We start from the raw sequence: 17,110 nt of genomic DNA, 5'->3' as shown, positions 1-17,110 counted from the left end.
GATTTCAAATAAATTTAATAAATGAGGGTGTAAAATCAAAGTTAAAACTTATAAAAATTTGACTATGTTAAATGTGGAGGGGTGATTTGTAAGATTACAATTTTGAAGGGGCACACTAGGTTTATAATGAAAGTGGAGGGGCTCAAGTAAAAAATTATATATATACACACATTGATAGCCGAGCAGGATTTTAGAACATATATATATATATATATATATATACTTGACAAACCACCCCAAAATATCTACTTCAATCAAAGATCCTTTACTCTACCAAAAAAAAATCAAGATCCTTTACCACCATAAGTATTTGCTTTAACTGGGATCTTTCACCCTAATCAAGTTTCTCATTACATTTATACAATCCTTTCCTCTGCTATAAATAATCGACAATAAACATTTATGCACAGGTAGATGAAACGGTCAGCTCTAACAAAATCTATATCTTGAAGTATTTACTAGGGGAAGAGAACTAAGCTCTACAATATAAATAGATATTAATAATTATCTTACTTAGGCTGAGCTGGTCAAGCTTTACTTCTGGCCTTCTGGGTTCTGAAGCTGAACTACTCCCACTATGTCATAACCAAAATTGCCACCCCATTGGGACTAAATCATCTCACTTCCTCTGTTTATTCTCTTCTTGGAAGTGAATCCTGCCGAGCTAGCTCATATTCAATGTCCGCAGGTGCATTACTTTCATCATTTATACTAGTCACTTTTGAGCATAGGAAAAAGAAGGACGATGTGAAAATGGTGACATGCCAGACGCTGCAAAACCATTAACAACATAATTGAGGGTTGAGTCAAAGTGACTGACTATGTGAGGTATCTGCCCATGCACTGATTTGGGGGGGGGGGGGGGTTGGGGAGTTCAGTTACATTATACCTGTGCCAAATCCAGTAACTTTCAGTATTTTCAAGGTTCCAGCTAACTGCAGCCATGGACAATGCAATGAACCCCATGAAAACAAAAGCCCAACGAAAGCGTTTGAGCAATGTCGCGAAGAAATGGCTCATCGATCCTCTGATATTTTGCCATCTGCAGCAGAAAATATTCCTAATTCGTTTCAGAATTTATTTTTTATCAATATGAGTAACTTCTCCACTAGCCACCTACAATACTTGTACATAAAATTGTAGGACATAATCATGTTAATAGCATGTTACTTCATTCCATTTTATTTTGTCATGGTTTACTAAAGGGATGCTCATGGTATCTGCTAAAACAATGGTTTACTAAAGGAGAATGTGCTTATGCTTTACAGAATCGAGGACTTTAAGCCTGGGTCAGAAGGGGAAGTTTGATTTGGAGTATTTTCTTTGCTGCATATCCATCCTAGTCCACAAATACTATCTTTTGGAGGTTCACCAAGTCTAAAACAATTTTTTTTGGCAGTTTCCAGCAACTGCCCCTGTATTCATGTGAAATTGTCCACTTGTCATCACCAGACCACTAGAACCTTCAATAACTGAGAATTTGAGAAAAGACACATAACTTAAAACAAGCCGCAGCTTGTCAGGTGAAGGGAACATACCTTTGAGGAATGTTAACACAAAATACTGGTGACCAAGATATTGATCTACCTTGAGTAGATAACTCTAACAGCCATCCCGTAACAAGGCCTAGAGCTCCTATAGAGATGACAATAATGATATTGGAAGACCTGCAGAGACAAATTACATTCAACTATCTACCACAATTCCTCTGAAAATAATACATAAGACCACAGTCACTTACCTGGTTGCACCAGTTTCAGCCATAAGGGCTGTAAGAATTGTCACAAATGTCTGGATTGTCCTCTTGGAGCGTTCATCAATGTCAGCAAGGTACACAAAAGTGGTCACAACAGCCATGAAAGAAAGCCAGAAGTCCATAAACTGAAACCGCATCACATTTAAAAAAAATTACTAATAAAAGCAGAAACGAAATTTACGATGATGACTAATAACATAGACATGAACAAGGAGGTGAAACAGATATTGAGGTGCTTCCATTTTTCTGTAGATCCTTCACACCCGCTGGTAAGTTATTGTTTGGTGCTTCATGCATACAATTATTTATTTAATTTCTGTGATTTTGAAATTAATGAATACTTATTTTAGTAATTATCAGACTGATACCCAACAACAGGGTTCTAAAGCACCTAGGATAGGGTTTAGAATTCATTCAGTATTACTTGATTACCAACCTTTGGGTTTCTCATTACCAAACTAGTCAGATATTGTCTGTGTTTACAAAGGCAACCAAAAAAAAGGTACATTCATCACATTAATGAGATGTGCCTTTGTCGCCTCAGCAAGTGTTTTGGTCACACTGCTGGGTTGCCTTGCATCCAGCCCCCTCCAATGCCTTGGTCCCTAGTCCCCATGACAATTATGCTGCTAACAGACACAGAAATCGCAGAACCAACAAGTTTGGTAGTTGTACCCCCAATGCAAACAAAATTCACATATTCTAGACCCAAAAAATATTGAAAGCATCCAAGTAAATTTTCCCTTTGTTTGTTAATCACTAACGGGAACTCTAACACCATTAATTCTTCAACCTCCCTTTTAAAATTTTCACCTAAAGATTTACAGATGAAACCCAAATACCTGTAGAGCATGGAATGAAAGAATGCACCATGTGCCTACATCGCATGCATGATATAATCCACTTGAAATTCCACTAGAAGTAAAGAGAATCCACTCTGCCAATGCCTATAAAGAACAACAGAAATTCATGGAGTTCGTGGGTTATGGTCTATCACTAAAAAAAATAAAAACAACCATGAAATTAGAATTAATGGAAGAGAACCAGAACTAAATGATAGAACAGGGATTCTGTACGGACATTCTGCTGAAGCAATTAAAAGAAAATGAGAAGTACAACTGAACAGTTGGATTGCAGTATATGACATAAAGAGGCTCTTGGTTCAAAAAACAATACTTTTAAATAATTTGAAGCTGACAAACTTGTAAGAAATTAAAGAGAAATAATACATTCAATTGAGTTCTTCATGTTTATCAAGAACTATGGTATAAACAAGAACAACCCCCTCAGCCACACAAGCTTTGCTTTAGCTTGTCTCAACAACCGATTTTTAATACTCCATAATTTCAAGACATTGAGTACCAAAAAGAAAGTTCACCTTTTGACGAAGTGCCCAGAGTGCAGGCAGTACGGCTGCTGCATTTGATGCAATAAGAGCAATTGATTGCCATATATGCCCTGCATTAAGTCAAGAAAACATGCAACAGGTTATTTATTTTGCATGAATATGCAACAGCAACATTATTAGGTCGAGTAGATGCATAACCAAGTTGAATGACAGATTGATTGCAAGCCACTTGAGAGGCTGTTCTAAAGAAGCTCCTTGATAACTTAGCTGTTATTAATGAGTAATGCAACCAGCTGACCCATAACAAGTGGTTTCAATAAATTGCGGCCAGCTTACCATAGATTTTCTGGTCAATGGAACAATTTGAGTTATAAACCACTGCAGAGTTTGGAACGGCAAACCAACCCAGGTATTAGTCAGACACAACCAAAACATTTTGAAATCTAAGTATGAGTAGTCACGCTAAAGGTAAACATTTTGCACCCCTCCCCCCTTCTGTGTATGAATACCATTTTGGCCTCTTGAATTTGTTATTTTTGAGAACTGTATATCTCATGCATGCATTAACACTCTGATCCTATAACACTTGCAATCCTATAATCCTTGTTTAAAGTCTCGTACACTTAATGCACATTTTTATTTGCAGTCAGAACACAGCACCACTGTATGACTAGTCAGTAGTCACGCTTTAAAGAGTAAACCATTTTGCCTCTTGACTTCATAATTTGTTATAACTTTATATCTTTTTCAACTTTATCCATTGAGCCCTCAAAAAAAAATTGTTTCTGTTCATTTCCTTCTTTATTTCTTGGTATTTACCACTCCAATCCTATAACATTTGTTTGATGTCTCATAACCTTAAATTGCATATTTGAACACTTTATTCCAGTCAGAAAACAGAAAATCATAGTTTTTGGTTGTTGAATAGTGAATAGTCACCGCAAAATCATCAATTCAAGAAACCAAATAACTGGGCTTGAAATGCCGTATGATCTACATTGACAACCTTGGAGCTGATCCTTCTCCCAGATATCAGAAAAACAGTAACATAAAAAAATAATGCATAACAACTACTCCATGAAACAAACAAATTTGTTCACGGCAAACAACAATGGGCAAATGAGAAATTTAAATTGACATGGTTTGGTTACATTATATAAGTCACAAGAAGTCAAGAGATGACTGAAAGGTAATTCAGCCAAAGTGGTCAGAAAGAATGAATGTAATGTTTAAAAGGATATAGATAGGGGTGCCAGACATTCACCAAAGTGCAAGTAGTTGGGAGAAGGTTTTTCCCCCCTCCGACATACAATTACTTTTGATTTTTCTATATGGGATTTAAGTGAACTTCTAACATGGAGGAATCCATTGCCAAATATACAACAATTCTAATAAAATTTGAAATGAATTACCCGTATGTGAAACAATCTCTACACTGCAATCAAAACCTCCGTGTCTCCGATCACAAGCACAGTAGCTGAAAATTAGCCAACATGCTATAAGTTAGTAATAACAGGTTCTGCAACTAACTCATGTGGAGAATAAAAGTGAATTTAGTCTGAAGTCCTTGTGCAGGATAACACCACAATCATTCAAAGGATCTCAAGAAAAACATAAAAGATGAAAAGTTCACCTGTATAAGGTCAATCCACTGGCATCCACAGCAGGCTTGCACGTTCCCTGAGAAGAACATCTTTGCGGGCATTTCTCAACAGAAATAGACATGGTTGTTTGAGAGGAACTGCTTCTATTAACTGGGTGCTTTAAACCAAAACTCCAAGTTCCTTCTCCAGCATATAGGATATAAAAATTGGACTTTTCATCACTTGAATCATACACGTTGAAAAACATGGATCCATTGCTATAGCTCGTCATGTTCGAGTAGTAATAATCCCAGGTATCAAGAGATGGTAATCCTCCAAACCTGGCATATATTTCAAAGTCCAGTTTTGTATCTGATTCTAGTTGGATATGTATACTTCCTCCAGCCGCTCCACCGGGAATGTCCAGAACAAAATAAGTCCAAGCAAAATTTAATTTGTCTCCAACAGAGTTGTTGCTTAAGAGGGGCTCCAGATGAAAATCAGATCTTGACTGTAAGGACATCTTTCCATCCATCGGCAAATAATAAGATTCAAAAGGACCAGATGGGTTTTTCCTGACCGTCTGCAGACAACCATTCTCAGCTGGTCAATACATTACTCCTGCAAATAAGTTTCTTCAAGCATCAACTATAAGAAAAACATAACAAAAATAAGATGCATTTCCACTTGATTTACTACAATGAGACAACAAGAAATTTGGAAGCAAATTCTGGTACCCCAAGAATTATTTTTGAATATGAGAAGTACGGTAAACAAGTTCTATGAGATCCAGAGATTCAAGGGAGGAAATGTATATGTCTGATAAAAGAGATGGATATCATTTTACAATCACAGATTCATAGGAGGAAAACTGAAAGAACTACAAATAGTTATGTCCAAATGGTTGAACCCAAAGGCCAAGTAGAGTCAAAATAGGTGCCCCACAAAAGGGAACCTATCCAATTTAATCAGGGCAGAGGGATGGGCGGGGATAAACCAAAATGCCTTCTAATTCTTTTCTAAGCATGGTTGGATCCAGTGGAACTTTCAGGCTCGAAAGAACTTTGGGAAGTGTAGCTGTTGGAATTTTTGGAGATATCCATCCTGAAAGAATTTTGAACAATGTATCAATCTTTAGATCTGAGAGGGGCAGCAATTTTGGTGCTTCTATTTTCATGGAGTGGTAATAGCCATTTCTGTGCTTGAAGTGTACCTGCTACCCAGTAATAAAGTAACTTATATTGGTGAGAGAGAATTATTTAATGATATGGGATCTTTGAAATTGTTGTACCTAAAATTCCCTGCAGTATATTTAGGTCAATATCATCTTCGCCATCCAATACTCCATGAGGAATTTCTACCGAGTTATGTGGACGAATGCATGGAATCAAAGGAATAATCTGAATGTCAAGTATATTTACTTTAATGTTTTTCTCTGCCAAAAGTAAATACCCACTGGGTAAGGCTTCATTTATCTATTTTAACAATCACTACAATAGATAGAGAATTCCTAGTCATCCTTTCCCTTTCCATTTTATCCCAGGCAGAAACAGCGGTATTTTTTAGCCATTTTCTCTGATCAAACACAACCTTGTGAATGTCTTTTTGTTTCCCTGGATTGGCTAGGAAGAAGACATAAACCCTGAAGCAAGATACGAATTAAGACATTGTAGGATTGGGATAGTTACTGTATGAGATCTACCAAATGCCAGACACAGCTGTGATGATAGACTGGTATAAACATCATCTGCTATCGCATACAAAACCAGTTAATTTCTTGCTCTTTTCAGATACTTCTTTCCTAACACAAACACATTGATAGAAAGAATTCCTGCGGTTACATTTTCGGCCTTTTTTGAGTCTTTTGACATGGGCTGTATATTCTCTGCTTTTCAGCGCTTAGTGCTTACATACCCATCACTCATCATCCTAGTAAATTCCTATCCATTAACTTGGTTCATCATTTCTCTGCCAAGTTCACTCAAAAGGCTTCTGATTAACCCAAGTTGAGAGTGGATATCCATATTGATAAAATAGGATCAATCAACTTTAAATACTAATGGGAACTCAAAACAGGGAGAACTTGGCAAAATAAATATTTAGAAAAAAGAAAAAAAATCCATCATTAGTTTCACCTGGAGCATGTATCTTTGCCCTGTACAGTTTGTTCCGCTCTTTCCCACAGGACATTCAATTGCTTTCCACTCCATAGAATAGCAAACTTTACTGCTGATATTCTGTTCTACCATCCTCTCCTGGACATCTGACTGATTGATGATGGGTTGAATAGTAAAGTACCAGCTACCTTCCTTTGGAAAATCAATAACCAAAGGCTTTTTACTTATATCACTTGAATAATCATGCAAGGTTGTCAACGGAATCGAACCATGCCGAGCATAACACATAAGAATAATTTCACCAGATTCCTCTGTGCCAATTGCAGAGGGCGTTTGATTGAATCTGACATCTGAAGCCATAATTGACAACTGCACTGCTGTCCCAAGTATATCCAAAGAGTATGTCTTTCCCTCATCATTTCTCTGACATCTATCTTCATAAGAATTTCTGCAGTCAATGACATTTTTTATAGTCGTGTTGTACACGTCAGAAGCTGAAGGGTTTTTGGGATCCCCATATACATCAGATCTCACACAAGAAAGTAGATCAACAGTCTGGTTGCAATATGGGCCTAACATTGTCAAGGTTGTGCATCCTTCCACACTTACGTTGGCAGTGAAGGAGATTGATGAGCCTCGAGAAATCTGCAATGTTGCCACAGAAGTGGTACTCAGTGGATAAATGTGAAAATTTTGATATTTAGACTGTTCGACTATGGTTGACAAAAATTCTTTTATCTTCTTGAAGTATTGTAATGCTGCTAAAACAATAAACTCAAATGAGAAAAGATTTTACAGAACTAATGCAGAACGTATCCAGAACCTTGAGTTAATGGTGCCTACCATTTTCGATTGTGTTCTCACAGGTCCATTGCCATTGAAAAGGCCAAAATACCAGACTCCTGGAGAGATCTGCAAGAAAACATCCTCAGTTTGATATACTTCTGGAATGGCAAAAGCAAGATTCTAAAGATGATAAGGGAATGGCAAAAAACAATAATGGAGAGGAAGGAACAAAAAAATAACTCCTTTCTCATTGAACACCATCTCACCCAGGTCATCTAATGAGATAACGACATTTTCCACTGCGGTCAGATGTTGAATAAGATTTGTAATAATGCATAAAGTTTGGACCTCAGAGTTGTAAAGTTGGCGCACTTACTGCTTGTATCCAATACATTCCCAGTCATTCTTCATTAAAAATGGATCAGACGTCAAAAGTAACTTAATTTATGCAGCATTCCAGAGAATATTGTCAATCATCATTATTCAGAAGCCTGTAGGTTTGAACCAAGACTTGAGAGGCAGCTAGTATGCAGAGTCGCAGAACTGTTTCGAATTATCTACGTTAAGGGTACTTGAGGGTTGCTCTGTTGTGAGCAAGTGGTCACAGGTTCAAGTCTATAAATAGCCTCTCAATAAAAGCAGGGTAAGGGTGTGTGCACTATGACCTCAAAACCTACATTTGTGGAAGCCTGTCACTATTTACTTTTTCACCAGATGAAATACCTGGACTATAAGTTCAGCTCGGACCTAATCAGACTATGAGAACTTTCTCTGATAAATTTTACATCAGCATATTAGTTAGTAGAGACCACATAATTAGTTGATTCAATCCTATTGCTAACTCATTTCTGCAGTGAATGGTATACAAACAACAACCACCATAACCTTATCCCAACTCAATGAGTTCGGCCACATGGACCCTTGCAGGTTAAGTAAAAGAGACAAGAAGACAATAAAATAATTAAGGGGCAAAGTCATATACATTTTTTTGCAACAAATCCCTATCTTATTCACATTGACAGCTTGATGTCACAACTCAAAAGTATTTTAGTTTCCACCTAAGAAATACCTGGCATTTTACAGATTATCATAACAACTTCAATTTTTTTACTTCAACACAGACCTGTTCATTTGTCAATGTGACTGTCGTATTTTCCTCCAAAATATGGCACAGCTCCTCACTCAGATGTTTTCGCATTCCTCCAATAGATAAATTTGAGAAAGTACCTAAAGCTTCAAAAAATAAAAGATTCTCAGTAGCTGCTAAAATCATCAAGTGGTTGGACTAGAAAAACAAACTGGTGTGATGAGGAGTACCTATACAACTGGAGTAGAAAGAAATAGATTCATAAACCAAACTCTACCTCTATTACAGCATGAATTACAAACCCACTCCCACACAGTGGGCACTTAAGCTTCCCACTACAAACCTAAATCGACTAAGGTGGAGCATAACAATAATTTCACAAATCAGACTGCAATTCCGATAACAGAAATATTATGGCCAATTGAACCTGATCTTATGACATACTAAACAGCAATATAAAAGCCGTAGCCACAGTTATTGAAGTAGCAACTCAACTAGACGCTGTTAAGTAGGCGAAAACAGAGGCAGAATCAGAACTCTTCAATAAATCCAGATTGCAAGGCCTGATCAAGGTCAAACTATGGTCAAAGGTCTCCTTGAGGATGACAAACAACTCTTCAGACTTGACAGCAATCTGATGCCCAAATTTCCGCAAATGTAATCCATGTAAAAATAAAATCTTGCATATGAAACCCAGATTAGACAAGAAATTGTTTAAAAATAAAATAAAAAATAAAAAGGAACGGAAGAAAGAAAGAGAGAGAGAAGAAAAGAAAAGAAAAGAGAGAAAAGAGACAATTCCTATTGGAAGCATTGGAGAATAGAATTGAGGAAAAAGAATAATAACAAGAGAAAGAGAAGGGCACCCGATCTTCCCACTAAAAATTGTTTGGATGGATTAAACACCACCCAGCCTTGACCAAACAAAAGGTCTTCACATATAAAGATAGTAGCAGTCTTTTAATCAAGATTTGTGAATGACGCTGACCTTGTAACATACTTACATACAGTACACAAAAATAAAAACCTAATCCTACATTAGGCCTTAGCTAATAAGGTAACATAAACTGAATATGAACAGATTCAAAACAGAACTAGGTTTGTAGAATTCTAATCCAGTCTATCTAAATCACTTAATTGATATGCAATTGAAATAAGAAACAAATATACTTAACTAATCATGGATGCCTAGCCTGTACCCATATTCCAGGCCTATTACAATGAAACACAAGGGATCAAAGGCCTAAGACATACATAAACCAACACAAAGTTTATTTCAAATCTGAATGCATCAGAAAAAAATAATTGCATTGTAATTTAATTCTTAAGACAGTCCCAAGAATAAGCAAATAAGGAGTTGCAAACAGCATATATCATTAATACGCAAAAAAGAGAAACTACTATATCCCAATTGTTTTCTGAATATGATATAAGCCTTGCCTTTAATACGTTTGAAATTCCCTATCCATGGTGCTAAGACATTCAGTAATAAACTTAGGCTAAACTCATCAAAAGTACCCTCCAACACTTGATAAACTTGATCAGGCAAGACACTCGATGTAAAACCAAAATAGTAGCTTCACTAAGACGTGTTGTCCAAACCTTTGAAAGAAGAGTCTGGAAAATCTGGAAGAGGGAGACTGCGGCCTCGGAAACATATTAAGGGTTGTGTATTCCTATGTAACCCTATTATGGTCCGTTTATCCTGCACACATGACACATGACAAGAAAGAGTAAGAAATCTAGAAGCCTGATAAGCCAACATTTTACCCGTAACACTTCAAGGTAACGTGTTTAAAGCAAGTTAACTAATATAATCACCATCACCCTAAACATAATATTGACCCAGAGAGTGGTGTGAAACTGACATGATTGAACCAGCAAACTAACTTCGGTCAGCCCAGCTGCCCAATGACATTATGCATACCTTAAATGAAATTATCAAAACGGATTACATAGTTAAGTCCAGTAGTCTAACTGGCTATGTTAACCATCTTATCCAGTTTAACTACCTAATTCGGTGGCTCAATCAAACGTTTATGCATTTCAAATTATGAGATCAGACAGGATGCTTGAAGAGTAAAGTTTCTAGATCATCCAATGATTCTAACATTGATTTTAGCCTAGTATCTGTATACTATAAAATTAGAAAATGTACCCAGCTCCTGAAAAACTTAAAATTCACCAGAACAAACTTAAAATTCAGATTTCAGACAACCATCTATGAATCAAATAGACTCCGGAATTTTATGAGGAAAGTAATCATACTTACAATATCTGCATTAGTCTTCACTGAGATGGACATTGCAGAGAACCAAAGCGGCAGCTCAACTAAGGGAAATAAAATGGAGAAAAACACGATTAGTAATACAAAGGATCCCAGTGAAGACAAAAATACGCAACATCTTTGATGCTGCATGTTGACATTAGAACATTTAATAATTATACTAATACTTATTTAATATCACTGTAGCAATTATTAAAACCAACACCTCATGATTAAGAAGTAATGATCCCATCTCTATATGGGAAATGAAAAACGGAAATTTCAGTTTCTTAGGGCTTTGGTTTAAAATTTCCAGTTTTCATTCACTCAAGAACCAGAGTGAGCACCTAATTTACAAACGCAGGATAGAAGTTCCACAAAGTACACAAGAAGTAGGTAACCAAAAATTCATCTGATCTTCAACTACTCTCGATTAAAAAAACCAAAGATTTAACGGAGGAAAAAAAAGAAGAAGAGAGAGAGTCAACGAGCAGGTGAATCAAAGTAGGAAATTCAAAGAGAATCAAGGATACGGACCTCTTATATAACTCCAGTCATAGGAATTGAGTTTGATATCCGGATAATGGAAGCTCGAAACCGTATAGGTATTAAGTCCAAGTTCCCCGTCAGAGGAAGAGCAGTGAACCAGAAGAGAAGAAAAATACAGTAAAAAACAGAGTCCAACACCATGTTTCAGAATCCGAATCTTCGCCATGATTCTCCTAGCAACTCGTTAAATTATTCCGTATGAATAAGAGAAAGAGAAAGAGAAAGAGAAAGTGAAGAACGATGATATTCAAGAGAGGGAAGACCGTAAGTGGTTTTCCTTCTCTTTTATCAGTTACCACTTATCACCTTTCTTTTGAAAAATTGTATCTTTCAAGTTTCAAGCAAGGAAGAAATTTCGCTGCTAGCAGTATTCCGAACACTATATATGTCTTCTTCTTAATTTTAATTAATTATTTTCAGTAAGAATTTTTTATATTGAATATACAAATAAATTATCAGGACAATATTCGATCCCATGACCTCATTGTACCATGGTCGTCTTCGTTTCTTCGAGTCAACACCAGGAAATTACGGAAATAGGTACTCGTCGAACCGACAACACCAATCCGGTGCGTTGGATTTGACACGTGGATCCAGCTTTCCAATCAAATCCTTTCAACGACTGAAATCTTTTTTTACGAAGATCTTTGATTTACTAACTTTTTCCCTTTTTTAGATTGAAATCTTTAATTTATTATTTTTTTTGTAAAAAAATCTTTGACTTTATTCGCTTGCCATTTGCGACTCGCGTCGTATTGGTAATTTCCGGTACAGATACGTATCAATGTATCATTTTTGTTTTTAATTGTAAATTACGATACGTATCAATTGAATTGATTCACCTTTCCATTTCTACCTATTAAAAGGATAAGTCTTTCGATAATGACAAGTTTTTAGATAATTCTTCACAAAGATTGCTCATATAAACTCTAGTCTTAATTGAATCTCATGGCATGAACTATATGCACAAGATACAAGTTCAAACTATGATTAGTTACATGCGATAATAGCTTATCAACCATAATGTATTTTCTAACATATAATATGATAACAATTCAAGGTAAATTCTACCTAAGCTCAAGCTCATGTACAATTTAGAATAATTTGAATTCAATATTTGTAAATCTTATCAGAGATCTAAACTCAATAAAACAAGTCTACAAAAATTTTGAAACATGTAGTGATATTTCTATAAGAAGAGATGTAACACATTGTTTTGGCTGTAAATTGATTACAATTGAACCACTCTCTCTCTCTCTTCTCTCATTTTCAACACTACAAAGAAGAAAAAAAATCACTTTTCTTTATTAACAAAATAAGGAAGAGATCCCTGTAAGGCTGTGTGGCCTAGAAAGTGCAAGGTTGGATATTACATTTAAAGGGCATGTTAATCATGAAATCAATATTGATTTTGGTTGTTGATATGCTTCTAGCACAACGGTGATAATCTCCTATGTGAAGAATATAAGACTAAGTAGATTCAAACTTCTGTCTCTCCACACGTTCTCACCTGCCTCATGGGGCTATGGTCCCAGTATATTATCTCGTCACATCAACTAATGTCATTGAGATGTACTCATTTGGGCAATTTTAATGTGAATATGTCTTGTCACGTTTTAAAACACATTTAGATAATTTCGACTCATGTAAGAGGACTATAAAGACGAAGAGCTTTTTGTCAACGCCTCTTTATTAGGTGAAGCATTGTGATATCGTTTCACAAGTCACAATGAATGATTTTTCTTTCTCTTGATAAGATACTTAAATTTCAATATAAGAGTAAGGTAAAAATTCATAATCAAACATGGTATTTGTCCTCATTACTTTATATTTAAATTATATCATAATTGATTGATATCCCCAAATATTTAAACTCAAAAAAAAGAAAGAGAATAAGAGAGGAAGATTACATGTGTATAAATCCATTGTTGGCCTATAATATATTAATAATAAGACGTTATTAAATATATATTGTTTCGTTGGATGAAATACTGGATTAACAATTCGTGGATGGAAAAATATAATTGCATGGTGATTGGTGGTGTGGTTGAATACTGACGTCGGCTAATATTGATTTCTGGGTTGGATTTCAATGTGTATTTATCCTATGTTGGACTGGACTTTTTTAAATTAGTCCAAGCCCATATAGCTTATATTAAACAAGTTTTATTTATTTATTTTTTTTTTCTGTGAAAATATAAATTCATATAGGCTCTCTAGAGCAATAACTCTAGAGGCAAAAAAAAGAGACTGGTTTACAACGAAACTTGGTGGATCACACCACCATACATGAGAAACACTGAACTATTTAGAACTACAAATTGGGAAGTCTGTAAGAAAACCTATAGATCGAAGAATATGATTAATGAAAAGAGACTCAAAACTAGATTTACAAGTGTTGAACAACTTCAACCAAGCTGTTGCTCACCCACTCTAAGCTCTAGAATTGCCTATTAAGGGCCAGTATAGCCGCTTTACAGCCTGAAAACAAATGCAGTTGGGGAAGATTTAGGAAAAGAGCCACATCCATAGAGTATCTAATGGATTCAAGTTCAAGGGAAGTGGTTGATGTGCCAAGAAAAGCTACAGCTTTTGTTGCCAAAACTACTCGCAAGCATTCATAGGAAGCAATCTCTCACCCTTTCTATATGATTTGTTCCCATATAGCATCCTCATAAATAAGAAAGTGATTTGGTTATTTAGTGGAAAAATTCCGTGATTAGTTGCTTTTAAGTTTCTCCTTACAAAAATAGTCACTCAATGTTTTACTTTACAAAACTAGTTAAAACTGAGTTTGCATTTACAAAACTAACTAAAATAGTGCTTTTTCCTTTTGGCTTTTACCCCTAAAATTGTCATCCGGCTGGGGTGAAATGTCCGGGTATGAAAATAATGCTTTTCCTTTTGGCAATGTGTTTTCCGTTCGTCGTTTAGGGGTGAATGAAAATCATTTTTGCCTGTTTGTTGCTCGGCTTTTTGTGTGCTGGTGCTTTTTGTGTTCCTAACTCCGTTTTTCTCCCTTATTTAGTTGGTTAATTTGCAGCTGATTGAGATTGTCCATAATTGGATGATTTAATTCCATGTAAGGATTTGAGCAACATTGTTAAAGCAGAGACTCTACCTTAGGGATGCGAAGTGCCTTTCAATGGGCCACTTGACTCAGAGGTCAAAGCTAGGGATGTGAATGGACGATCCTCATGTATTATTTATACTGACCAGATTATCTTACTAGATTATTTCGATTTTTTATGAGTTTAAATTTATTATTAAATAAAAATACAATTCATACTAAAAATTTAATGCTAAAAAAAATTGAAAAATATATAGAAAATGTAAGAAAAACAAAAAACTAAGAAACGTAGAGGACATGATGGCTGCTGAAAGCCTGAAGTCTCAAATTTTAACCCACGTCAACAAATCAACAAAACCGTAAAAATACAATAAAAAAAGTCATATTCAATAATTTCAATTTACTTTAATATCCAAATGTCAATTCAAAAAATAATCTTCTGAATCTGAATCCATTAAAAGTTAATAAAACAGCACTTGAATCCATCAATCCCACTTTGTCTCTTTGGCTAGAAAGATCTGATGACTTTATTCATAAATCCATCAAGAACGTGTGAGAACACGAAAACATTTATCCAGCCACAGAGTGGATAAGGGTCAAATTGTCACACACAGTATTACTGTAATAACAAGATCTCCTTTGCAGAGTCCGGATCATCTCCTTGTTGAGGGGTAGCACTCCTTAAAAAAAAAAACTATGTGGGGTCCACAAGTAAAAATAATAAAATAATTAAAAATATATATATATAATCTTTATAATCTCTTGTGAGTTCCAGTGTAATTTGTGGTTGTAAAGCCGTCGGAGAGCATAGAGTGCTTTCCTAACGGAGAGATGATCTCACACTCCTATTTTGCTAGTAATCAGCCTCTATATTAGGTGTGTAAATCATCTCTCATAACTGAGGAGCAATCTGTGCTATCCCAACGACTTTATAACCACAAACAATGTAGAGTCTATAAGTAAAAAATAATAAATTTAAAATTTTTTTTTTATTACCCTAATCTTATGGGCCCCGGTAATTTGTCGTCAATAACCCGTTGAGAGAGATGATCCAGACTCCCATATTGACTGGTGTGGATCACAATCAAAAGTACAGTCAAGAAAAAATATCGGAGATCAAACGTTGAACCCCAAGAGTAATCCCACCACGTCTTGTGTCATGTACTTTATGTAGCGTGGCTTAGTGAAATGACCCCTTTAGCCCTTTGCCCTTTGGTTTCAAATATCTCGATAAGTTTTCAGTTTTTTCCAAATATACCTCTCAATTAAAGCGGAATTTCCCGCTTTCCCCCAGCAATGCACCTAAAAATTAAAAAAAAAAATTTCCCTCCACCCTATAAAGAAAAACCCGGGAATTCAATTTCGACGCTTGTGGTGTGGGTTAAACCAATTTGCTCATAGATTTGAGGAGGGATGGAATTAAGAACTGCCTGTGTTGGTATGCATGGCGCTGCAAGCAAATCAACTACCACGTAGAAGAGTTCTTCGAATTACAGAAATGGATCTTGCAGTCGTCTTCCGATTTACGAATTGCGAATTTGAACCTGAATACTGGCGCTCTATACCTCTGTCTATGTCTCTTTCTCTGAGAGTCCGTCATTAGATCTTGAAAGAACTTCCTGTTGCAGTCGCAGTTATTCCGAGATGAACAGATCTTGAAAGGTAAGGCGCGTTCACCTAGTTTTTGTTTGAATCAGAACAGATATTTGCTATATCATTTGCTTGTTGAAGAAAGACGGTTAGAGATTCTTGGATTTACTTGTGGCTAACTTCACAGAGTTTAATTTCATCATTCAGAGAGCTTCGTGTTGGCAGTCGCAGTTGTTCCGAGATGAACAGATCATGAAAGGTAGCGTTCACCTTGTTTTCATCTAAATCAGAACAGATCCTTGCTGTATTAGTTGCTTGTTGAAGAAAGACGGTTAGAACATTATGGATTTACTTGTGGCTAACTTCACAGGTTTTAATTTCATTATTCAGACAGGGAGATGGATCATCGACGATGAGAGTTGAGTTTATTACAGAATGCCAAGCATGGTGGTTCTGTCATCTGTTGATTGGGGTAATTACATGCTTCCGCCTTCTTCCATTCTCAATCTCTCCGAAACAACTCACTGGAGTTAGGGTTTATTGAACCAATCAGACTAACCATTTGAAAAACAAAACTAGAAATGCAGCAATTGGTAGAGTGATAAATCTAAAATTTGCCGCGTTTTTCCATTGAAGGTACCACTGGCAAATCGAGAAGAGAGTATGAATGGATCAGATTGATTATCCTTTCATGAATCAGCAATTGCAGAACAGGAGATGGTATGGTCGTGAGCTCATGAATCACAAAAGCTTGATTATCATGAAGACAGAGACTTCATCGGTCGATTGAGGTAATTATATGTTTCCCCGGTCCATTCTCAATCTCTCCGAAACAACTTACCGGAATTAGGGTTTATTGAACCAATCCGACTGACCATTTGAAAAAGAAAACTAGAAATGCAGTAATTGGTGGGTAGAGTGATAAATCTGAAATTTGCCGCGTTTTTTTTCATTGAAG

At 36.0% G+C, this 17,110-nt stretch overlaps 1 protein-coding gene across 2 annotated transcripts; it reads right to left on the bottom strand.

Annotated features, from left to right (window-relative positions):
* Nucleotides 1–459: 459 nt before the first annotated feature.
* Nucleotides 460–11,826, bottom strand: LOC149013799 (transmembrane protein-like protein). Of its 2 annotated transcripts, none has more exons than XM_089159203.1 (14): nt 11,481–11,826; nt 10,950–11,008; nt 10,280–10,382; nt 8,714–8,823; nt 7,648–7,716; nt 6,823–7,449; nt 4,738–5,270; nt 4,517–4,581; nt 3,135–3,214; nt 2,599–2,703; nt 1,742–1,881; nt 1,539–1,667; nt 890–1,042; nt 460–771 (listed from the first exon to the last, which is right to left on the bottom strand). In XM_089159203.1, the coding sequence occupies exons 1-14, from the start codon at nt 11,656–11,658 to the stop codon at nt 633–635; spliced, it is 2,490 nt and encodes an 829-aa protein (XP_089015329.1). In that variant the 5' UTR covers nt 11,659–11,826; the 3' UTR covers nt 460–632. The 2 variants fall into 2 exon arrangements, with proteins under 2 accessions (XP_089015329.1, XP_089015330.1); XM_089159204.1 differs by having other exon boundaries at nt 8,714–8,817.
* Between the last annotated feature and the right edge of the window lie 5,284 nt (nt 11,827–17,110).

The sequence above is a fragment of the Hakea prostrata genome, chromosome 6 (genome assembly GCF_041222555.1).
Source record: "Hakea prostrata isolate BN-2017 chromosome 6, UWA_Hpros_2, whole genome shotgun sequence".
Classification (NCBI taxonomy): Eukaryota; Viridiplantae; Streptophyta; class Magnoliopsida; order Proteales; family Proteaceae; genus Hakea; species Hakea prostrata.
The sequence above is the reverse complement of the archived record's forward strand: the minus strand, read 5'-3'. Positions and strand labels throughout refer to the sequence as shown.